The sequence below is a fragment of the Diaphorina citri genome, unplaced genomic scaffold, assembly GCF_000475195.1.
Source record: "Diaphorina citri unplaced genomic scaffold, Diaci psyllid genome assembly version 1.1 scaffold593, whole genome shotgun sequence".
NCBI classification, from domain to species: domain Eukaryota; kingdom Metazoa; phylum Arthropoda; class Insecta; order Hemiptera; family Psyllidae; genus Diaphorina; species Diaphorina citri.
The window spans coordinates 38,237-49,287 of NW_007378027.1; the positions used below are offsets into that span (position 1 = coordinate 38,237).

The 11,051-nt window shown below is 37.6% G+C and overlaps 1 protein-coding gene across 1 annotated transcript in view; it reads left to right on the forward strand.

Moving 5' to 3' along the window:
- LOC103510390 overlaps positions 1 to 9,549 on the forward strand; it is a 24,754-nt gene extending 15,205 nt beyond the window's left edge. The window contains exons 3-4 of the mRNA XM_026824443.1: positions 8,424 to 8,615; positions 9,327 to 9,549. Coding sequence (XP_026680244.1) covers positions 8,424 to 8,615; positions 9,327 to 9,458 — 324 coding nt within the window. The 3' untranslated portion in view covers positions 9,459 to 9,549. The remainder of the gene's footprint in view (positions 1 to 8,423; positions 8,616 to 9,326) is intronic.
- Positions 9,550 to 11,051: the final 1,502 nt, after the last annotated feature.

An 11,051-nucleotide genomic window follows, 5' to 3' on the forward strand; every position in this document is an offset into this window, starting at 1 on the left:
CTACTGGTACCCGTTTACCTGCAGAACGCGAGTAGCTTGTTGACGAAAAACAAGACTTTAAAACGGGACTTTTCATGCAGTCCCGTGGGTAAAACGGGACTTTTCAGTCCCGTTGGAGCAGGATAAATAGATAAACACAGTATATTCCATTCTATTCTATTCTTAAGCCGTCTATCTCTTTACGGCTAATGGTTATAGTGGACAGTCGAATTTCAATTAACATATTTGGGGTACCGTTTAATTGGGAGATAGAAAAAAATCTAAAATCAAAGATCGTTCTAAATAGAACGAGAAAGAGAAAATAAGAGTGAATTGTGAGGAAAAAGAAGCAAAATAATGAGGCGGATGAGGAAAGGAAAGAGAATAATGAAGAGGTGGAAGAAATTACAAAGAAAGAATCATAGAGAACAACATAGGTAATTTATCGAAATTTAACATGAACTGCTGTTAAAGGACCAGAATATCAGATGATAATAATTAGTTTTGCTCAATGCAATGGTGCGAAACATTTCGAAACAAAGATCTGAAACAAGTTAGAGTTACCGAATAATTTCTAGATAGAATAAATCTCTTCAAAGGCTCCTACTATCAGACTCTTTAGAACAAAGAACCTACAAGATGACTTTTTTAGATACTTTTTAGTGGGTACTTTTTTTACTTTCTATGTATTATTCCCTTCAGATTTTGCCATTTTCTAGTTAAGTCTCCAAAGTTTTTCTCAATGTAATCCATTTTAGCTTTAAACTTTAGCTACAAACATTTTCTTCTTCTTGCTTCTCACTAGGTTCTCCAACAAAGCTTTTGTTTCATCCTCATCTATTTATTATTTATTTATATGATCTAGGTATATCTTTACTAATTTCTTTTTTTTATTTTCACTATTTATTATTGAGTATCAAATTTATTTTTGTAAATAATATTTATGCCTACTTGTACTTCAAATTGATCAAGAAATTCAATTACCTATAAGTTGTCTTTTTATTTTCTCAGTATTTCATCAAAATCAAATAGGTAGGTACCTACCATAAAACAAGATTTGATTTTCCTTTAACGCCTGAAAACAAAATCTGATATGCAATGTGCCCTGATTTTCTGATTAGGAAGCTTTGGGACATACATTTTGCATATCGACTAGCCTGTAATTGATACCAGGCGTTTTATTGTGACAACTTCGTTATTTCATCAAAATCAAATAGGTACCTACCATAAAACAAGATTTGATTTTCCTTTAACGCCTGAAAACAAAATCTGATATGCAATGTGCCCTGATTTTCTGATTAGGCAGCTTTGAGACATACATTTTGCATATCGACTAGCCTGTAATGATTGATACCAGGCGTTTTATTGTAACAACATCGACATTATTCACATTCTGCTTCGGTCCTTCGGATGGTCCACAAGTAGTATCGACGCCACGTTCCAACAATAACTTCACCTATTGTAAGCTTTAACTCAAGATTTTCAGGAGTAGGTACCTATGATGTCCACATAATAATGGAGCTCTAAGGGTTAGGTGGTAGAGAACTACATTTTGCATATCGACTAGCCTGTAATGATTGATACCAGGCGTTTTATTGTAACAACATCGACATTATTCACATTCTGCTTCGGATGGTCCACAAGTATCAAATCAACGCTACGTTCCAACAATAACTTCACCTACCTATTGTAAGCCTTAACTCAAGATTTTCAGGAGTAGGTATGATGTTCACATAATAATGGAGCTCTAAGGGTTAGGTGGTAGAGAACGCCTCCGGCGTTAACTTCGCCTAGTGGTTGCCTTACATTCAAGAGTCTATTATTATTATTACAGCTATCTTCCCTGATATCTGGATGCTGGACGTGTGACCGTCTAGGACAATTCAGGACCAGCCACACACTATCAGGTAGACCTGACAGGTACCTACACCTGATTAGGTCGGCCTGTCAGGTCTACCTGATAGTGAGTGGCCGGCTTAGATCTAGACTAAAATCTAGCATATCACGTGTTGCTGGTTGCTGGTTATTGCTCAGTGCAGGCGGCTTCATGAAGACAGCTGAGGAGGTGTAGTAGGGAAATTACACTTACCGATCTACCTACCACTTATCTACTTTTTTTGATGGTCTGTCTGAGCACATAGGTAACTCTCTCAAATCGAGTCAAACTCTTGCTGCTCTCAATTCTGGTCACTGTGGGAATCGAACCCGGGACCTAGCGCTTACAGGCAGGTGTGCTACTGTCATACTCATACATTCGTGAGAGCACGTGTACAACAATTTTTCGTTTATTCTAGGAATCATTTCTTTCCTCTTTTTACTTTTTTTGTGTACTTTTAAGGCGAAGAATTCAGGTCCAACTTTCGTGAGGAGAGTGAGAACACACGATTCCTTGCAGCTATCATTCAAGGCTGAACGAAGAGAAATTGATCTCACGTCACAAAAATCGAGTGTCAATGATTGAAAAGATTTCTAGATCAGAACTGAGAACAACCTATCTAAAAAAAAAACATTAATTTCTTGGTCACTGAGTTACTCACGGGTTAATCTCACGGTTCCCTCGATGTCTAACTGTACCACTAATAATATTACCTAGACTACAGCTTACAGGTAGGTAGGTAGTAGATATGGCTTACAGGTAGGTAGTGGATATGGCTTACAGGTAGGTACTGGATATGGCTTACAGGTAGGTAGTGGATATGGCTTACAGGTAGGTAGAGATACCTTCTGATTCTCAACTACTTGATACTACCTATAAAAGATATATATTATACCTACTAGAAACTTTCTCCTGATCAGTTTTTTTTTTTTTTTTTTTTTTTTTTTTTTTTTTTCCGGAACCTGTATTTCTCTAATACCCACAACTTTCTTCCTAGTTCAGAAATTCAATACCTTGCGGGGATCGAACCTTGTTCTGAAACTTTTTTTTCCCATTCGTGGTTGTAGAAATATCTTGTAGACCAAATACCTATCTCTACTTCTCCAGTAAACTTGTATTTATTTGACCAGGTATAGGCATTAGGTATAGGTTGAGTTGGTTTATAGGTTTCGATTCTTCACCGAGACCTTTCTTTAACAAACCACTTTCTCGAAGACGTGTTTCCTGCGGAGATGTCCAAATGTGAATAAGAAGGATAAATGAATACACAACCAGATGTAAGTAAATAAGTGTATAAACCGATAGAAGTATATAAAATTACAGAAATATATAAACAGTTACATAAACAGATATGTAAATAATTCTGCATAGTGATGTTAATAGAGTATATTGAGTTGCAATTTTGTGAGAGAATCTAAAGTCTAAAGGAATTTTAATTGTGTTAAGCATGAATGCACGAATGCTTAACAAGTTATAGAATTTTATCTCCGAAAAGTTGGGCTTTGCAATGTAAAATTTCTTAGGGGATTCTCAATCTGTGAGTTTTTCCATCCAACCAATGAATCTTCATACACTTTTAGGTTCCGTCAGGTTTGGTTCTCCCAATATTTGTCTAAGAATTACTGGACCAGCTTAATTCACAATACATGAGAATGGCTAACAATAAAAGTTGACCACTGAGGCCACTCCCTCTAGGGTTTTTGATGATGAATCGCATTAAAGTTCAACTAGTGAGAGTTTCAGACTCTTGAAAGTTCGTACCACTTTCCAGTTGTGAATTACTGGTCATTGGGCAATTACTATGGCCCTATGGTATAGTGCCATACAGGGTGTCCCAAGTAGCCGAATTTAAAAGTTATATTCAACTTATTTGGAAGGTAGCTCATTATTTTGGGAGGTAGCGTATATGCCGATAAACGTTTTGTTGATATTTTTTGGGAAAAATGTACACAAGTACACATCCACCAATATTATTTAGTGGAGACGACGGAACACCAGAGTACAAAATTAACCAAAACAATTTCAGCTGTCAGCTAAGAGTGCCTTGTTCGGAACGACAGGCTTTCTCCTATCCTGTATTAGTATTAATATTGAGAAGCATGGTACTCTATAGTATTATAGTGAGTGATTAGTGATATATGTATTCGTAGGCTTACAGCTAAAAATAGGTAAGCTAAAATAAATAGTTACAGACGAAATATTGTTTAATGAACCATAGATACATGGTACGGTGAGGTATATCTTTACAAAGCTTAGTACTATAATGGGATTAGTAGGTATAGTGATAGATAGCTTTAACTTGCTATCTTCTTGTATTCTTTTGAGTTATTTGACACAGACTATGTAAAAAAAATGTACATAGGATTATGTAGAAGAAGAATGAAAATCACGAAAAAGCTAGGTACGTTCTAAAATCCAGTTCTAAAACACATAATATATGTACCTACTAACAGAACTTTTATCTGAGTTATGTTTGTGACTTGTGTACTAAGTACTAAGATTTTTGTAGACGAGTTCTGTACATAATGATTAGCACATTGCATATCCAATTTGAATTACCAGGCGTTCATACAAAATCTCGTTTTGTAGGAATCCTGGATCAATTTTTCAGAACTTGGATTTACAAACCTAGTCTTTTGGATAGGTTTCCTTCTTATGGCATTCTCGTACTTCCTTACTTCTTCCATTTATCCTATTCCTTTCTTTGTTGTCCTTTCTTAGTCCGTTAGGGTATTTTTAACGAGGACCCAGAGCAAGAGTGTCACCGACTCCTGTTGGCTACATCAGTCACTCAACGGGTTAAGATCCAATCTGATATCGGGTTCACATTGTCTTCGGATTGAGAGATTGGTCGAATTCTTGGCGTGGATACGTCGAGAATTGGTGAGTCAGTTAATACGGATAAGCTATTGTTAATTTAATAAAGACTCAGGAGAACTGGCATGGGAATTGAAATCCGTTGTTATTTATTTGTGTACACTCCCTTATTTATTATTGCAAGCAAGAAAAATAAACCTTTTTTTTTATTTTTATACAAAAATGAAAGCATTTGTATTTCTTCTCTATTACCTACAGGTAATTTCTGAACATTGTAGGACTGACAGAACATGAAAGACCTAATGATAAATCAGGTTGTATACATCGCCAGCTCTGTTTTCGACACTCAAAGCTAATAGCTCTCATAGTTCAGAATGATAAATTAGCTCTCACAAAACAGGACCAAAGATATGGCACTAAAATTCAGGCAATCAGGCTTTCTATCATTTATTTTTTGAGATTGAAACTCAGAATCAAGATTTGAAGATCAATTTGTGATAGTAATTTATTCTTGTCTCTCTCACACTGTTTGGATGAAACTTGCAACAGGTCTGGAACTTGCAACAGGTGTATCTGAGAATCAGATGGATAACTTTTTTTTAGAGGTTTGACAGAGGGAACTGTAACTGCTAAGGTCTTATCGTCCCGAAAACGAAGAGAGAAGGAGGACGAGAAAGCTAGTCGTTCCGAGAACGAACCTTATCTATTTGGGATAAAATATGCCCCGGGCGGGAATCGAACCTAGCGCTTACAAGGCAGACGTAGACGCGCTACCAACCAAGCTAACTAGGCTGGCAGTTCCTGATTAGTTTTCACTTTTAGCTCTATTGAAATTCAGAAATTTGATTTGATCTACATCTTATACCTATATATGTAAGCTATATCAATTTAGATCCTTACCACCTACCTGCCAACTTGCCTATAAAAGACGATTCTAATAAAATAAATAATCTTATTGATAAGAGAACTTTCTCATCGTTTGATTCAAATCAAATTAAATTTTATCTGATGGGCGAATAGATTTTTTACCTGTCTTGCAAGCGATAGGTCGCGGGTTTGAGTCCCGCCCTAGGCGGATTTTATCCTTAACAAATAAGGTTCGTTCTTCGGAACGGCTGGCTTTCTCCTGTCCTATCTTTCTTCTCTGTTCTTCTTCTTCTTTTTCTTCGGGACAATAAGACCTTACCATTACAAACCACAAAAAACCTCGTCATAATTATGTAATGTTTTTCCAAGATTTTCTTTTGTGGTAGGTATCACGTCCAAATTTTTGCAAAGTGTGAATAACAAAGTCCTTTGAATTTTTTCAAAGTGTGAAATTTTATATGTGAACTAGAAATTTCAACACTACTATAACACCGAAAAATTCACATGATGAATTTTTTTTGGTGATGTCTTCTCATCAATACCATCATCCAATATACCATCATCACATGCAAGTATTTCCATTATTCTCTTTTCCTAGAAAAATATATAGAATATTTCTTCTACATGGAAACACATATTGAAATCAGCAACTATCTATGTGTGGAGAAAGTGATCTATTGTCCACTGGAGATTATCGATATAGAGAGATGTATGAGTACATTACATGGAGAGATATAGGTAATATATGGAGGACATTCCAGCATCCTACGTGTCTACCATTATACTGAAGACTTGGTCACGAGATGAAGTTCTGCCCTGTGAGTACCATCAGTGTAAAACCTTATGCCTAATTCCTACAGTTGGTTTGCCTAGTGGAGGTGTCGAAAATTCCGTCCCATATTCCCATGATTTTATTAGTGGAGATGACAAAACTCTCGTCTCTTATTCCTGCTCTGTAAGTCCCGATATGAGTAAAAAGTAAAAACCTTATTCCTACATTAACCTTTAGTAATTTTATTAGTGGAGATGTCAAAAATACCGTTCCTTATTCCCATGATTTTATTAGTGGAGATGACAAAACTCTCGTCTCTTATCCCTGCTCTGTAAGTCTCGATATGAGTAAAAAGTAAAAACCTTATTCCTACATTAACCTTTAGTAATTTTATTAGTGGAGATGTCAAAAATACCGTTCCTTATTCCCATGATTTTATTAGTGGAGATGACAAAACTACCGTCTTTTATTTCTAGAGTAGGGACTTGATTTACCAGTGAAATGTTGGTATCGAAAGGTGTGCATTGTCATCTGATGAAGACTGAAGAAAACCAAGTCTTTTATTCTTATATTATGTTCCGATATTAGTAAACATCTTATTACTACATTGCTAAATTATCTACAGTTGTTTTCACTAGTGGAGATGACAAATTTACCATTTCTTATTCCTAGAGTAGGAACTTGATTTACCAGTGAAATGTTGGTATCGAAAGGTATGCATTGTCATCTGATGAAGACTGAAGAAAACCATCTGGCACAAGATGATGAGTCATTGAATTTATAGGCAGAAGACGGCGAAAATACTCGGAAATTTTGGCAAAGTTTTGACAAAAGATTTTTACGGAATATCTCCGCTTCTCCGTGGAATGGTGACAATGGATAGACCCAAAGAAGATCTGATGGTGGAGTTTTTTTTTTCTTTTGAGGAGGAGGAGAAGAAGAATTGCTCACACCACTTGGATTTTATTTATATCTCGACCGTCAGCTACCAACCTACCTTTTAGAGTACCTACCTAACTTATGCAGATTACAGGGCATCCACTTTCCTGAATATGCGTGGTAACGGTAATCTACCTACCTTTAAACTTCTTACCAACCCTACCTAATAGGTAGGCTTGGAAGTCTAATAGACTACCTAACTTACATACAAACCTAATAATAAACTATCTACATACAAAGCTAAGTATAGGTATATACCTATTTAATAAAACTGTTCGTCGTTCGAAGAAAGGATCCCCTCTGAGTTTAGAATTAGATCAACAGTATAATCTATGTTCTAGCTTTTTAGCTATATGCTATACTGTAATCTCTGTGGTGCTTCCTTGAGTAGATTATCAAGATAGAGTTAAGCACGAATTTTGGGCGATCGGTAACCCCCAGATCACCTAGGTCCAAAATTTTTTTTGGTTACTAAAAAAAAAGTCTTTGTATTCTGAGGCGCGATGGACCATTGTCTCAGATCCTACTGTAAAACATGGTTTTGCGTATAAGGCCAGCCACTGCCCAGCGGCGGAAGCAATGTACCAGTTCTCCATTGAGCACTGAAGTTGAGTAACGATGCGCTTGGTTGGTATCCGAATTGGTGACGATCTGCGTAATGACTTGCTGGCTTTATCTGGTCGGTCCTGACTCCTGACACCACTCTGGGTGAGGTTAATGAGAGGATGCTTTTAGCTTGTCGCCGAATGGCGGTTTAAAAACCCCTTTTACTAAAATCCTTTGCAGATATACCTCCAGTGAGGTTAAACCTCTATCAAAACAATTAATTATCCCATAATTTGATAGATGTATCGTACTTTCTGATAGTTTTTTGGTTGATTGACATTGTTAGCTGTTTCTATCATGGATTGAACGAAATATACTAGTATTAGAACAGATTTTGGGTCCTCCAGCAAATTTGGAAACATCTAAAGTCTACATAGACGTTTTTATAGGTTCATTTCTACTGATAACGCCTTTTGATATAACTTCAATATGTAAAAGTGAGAGCATAATTCTTTTATGGCTGAAGTTGGTATTCAAGGAAATTTAGAAATTTCACGATGAATACGAATTTTTTCCTTGTCTTCGAAAATCTCGAGTCTCGGGCGTGCATTCATTCATTAAAACAAGAATAGACTATGGATGCTTTGGCCTTTCCTGATGGGCGGTATGATGATCCCTCTCTCCTTCATGGCACTGGCCCTGCTGGCGGGCAAAGCCCTCATCTTGGCCAAACTAGCTCTGGCCCTGTCCGCCATTATCGCCCTCAAGAAACTGTCCAGCCACGGAGGTGGTGGAGGCTCTGGACATGATTCTTACCAGGTGAGTGAGATTTTTTCATTTTTTTTTTTTTAATACATATGTATAAGAGGTTTGATAGAGACAGCTGTCACTGCTGAGGTCTTATCGTCTCGAAATCGAAAGCCAGCCTTTCCGAGAACGTTATCAGTTCAGGATAAAATACGCCCCGGGCGGGAATCGAACCTCCGGCCTAGCGCTTACAAGGCAGACGTTCTAACCTCCAATCTAACTAGGCAATGGACTTTTTTAAAACAATAAATACATATTTTCAAGCTAAACTTCTGAAGAAAAGGCAGAGTAGAGAATTTTGGCACATCCACCAAATTCATAGAATTAGCAGAGGGTTAAATTTATATTGACCCCTGGTAAATGCTGTTAGGTATGCAATGTGCCTAACACTCTAAATGTATTCAAATTAGGTACTACCTGAATGAGCTTACCACATGAGTTTGCTGTAGATAGCATTCTAGCATGTAAGTCTGTTAAATTTATGAGAGTAAGGCCTACTCACTATCAGGTAGACCTGACAGGTACTCCTGATCAGGTCCGATTGTCAGGTCTACCTGGTAGTGAGTGGCTGGCCTAAGATTCCAAAGTCCAAACTTAGTTTGGGAACCAGAGCCCTTTGAACCTAAGATTTTATCTTGTACTTAAGTGAGAAATTTAGGTCGGGGACTCGGGGTTGTATTTTTCGGGTCACAAGTTTTCTTTATTTCATTCCATTTTTCTCAGGTTGTCTCTCACGGAGCAGGCACCCACTATCGCCGTTCCCTCCCCATGGAAGATCTCCAGGCTCAAAATCTCGCCTACCGCGCCTACCTGGCTGACGTCACCGAACTGTCTTCTCCGGACAAAACCGAATAAAGCCGAAGTCCGAAGTCACGCCTCCCAGTCCCCACTCGGAACGTTACGCCTGCATTCGTAAGCTTTCGGTAATTTTCGTCAACGTCACTTGACTTGCGAACCCTCGCGAAAACTTTCGAAAATACACGATCGGAGTTGGAGGTGCTTCGGGATTTGTTGACGAGGAAACACGAATGACTTTTCCGAGTATTCGCGAAACTAACCGAGTCCGAGAGTTGGAGGCATGTAACGGCCGTTTCCAATGACACTCTAAAAGGAAACTCCCCTTTTTGTTTGGCGCTTACTAACAGCGTTCGTAAGCTCTCGGTAATTTCCGTCAATACTTGACTTACGAGCCCTCACGAGAACTCCCTCGGAGTTGAACGTGCTTCGGGATTGGTTCACGAGGAAACACGAATGACTTTTCCGAGTATTGGCGGAATCAGCCGAGGGCTAGAGGTCCGTAATGGTCGTTTTCAAGGACACTCAAAAAGGAATCCCTTTTTTTGTTTGGCGCTTACTAACCTGAGTTAAAACGGGTCCAGTTATTGCTTTAGTGAATAAAATTAGCTCCCTACTTAGCCCAAATCTCAAGTTATAGTTCTGAGATTGACTTTGACTCCGGGTTAGCTTTTGACTTCAGGTTAGGATCCGATGTTAACTCTTGGTTGGTAAGCTCCGCCCTCAGTACAAAATGTGATATAAAGAAGAGGATGGAGAGAAGATACGTGTGTTTAACCCGAGTTAAACGGGTCAAGTTATTGCTTTAGTTCGTCAAATTAGCACCCTACTTAGCCCATAATCTCAAGTTATAGCTCTGAGGTTGACTTTGACTCCGGGTTAGCTTTTGACTCCAGGTTAGCTTCTGATCCGATGTTAACTCTTGGTTGGTAAGCTCCGCCCTCAGTACAAAATGTGATATAAAGAAGAGGATGGAGAGAAGATACGTGTGTTTAATGGTAGAGGATACGAATAGATGAGTTTAGTGGAAGAGTATGGGTGGAGAAAATAAGAGTGAATTGTGAGGAAAAAGAAGCAAAATAATGAGGAGGATGAGGAAAGGAAAGAGAATAATGAAGAGGTGGAAGAAATTACAAAGAAAGAATCATAAAGAACAACAATATTTATCGAAATTTAACATGAACTGCTGTTAAAGGACCAGAATATCAGATGATAAAATCAATTTTGCTCGATGCAATGGTGCGAACCATTTCGAAACAAAGATCTGAAACAAGTTAGAGTTACCGAATAATTTCTAGATAGAATAAATCTCTTCAAAGGTTCCTACTATCAGACTCTTTAGAAGAAAGAACCTACAGATGACTTTTTTATATACTTTTTAGTAGGTACTTTTTTACTTTCTATGTATTATTCCCTTCAGATTTTGCCATTTTCTAGTTAAGTTTCCAGAGTTTTTCTCAATGTAATCCATTTTAGCTTTAAACTTTAGCTACAAACATTTTCTTCTTCTTGCTTCCCAGTAGGTTCTCCAACAAAGCTTTTGTTTCATCCTCATCTATTTATTATTTATTTATATGATCTAGGTATATCTTTACTAATTTCTTTTTTATCGTGATCATTTCATGTGTGTCCTGCACATCTTTGGCATCTTCA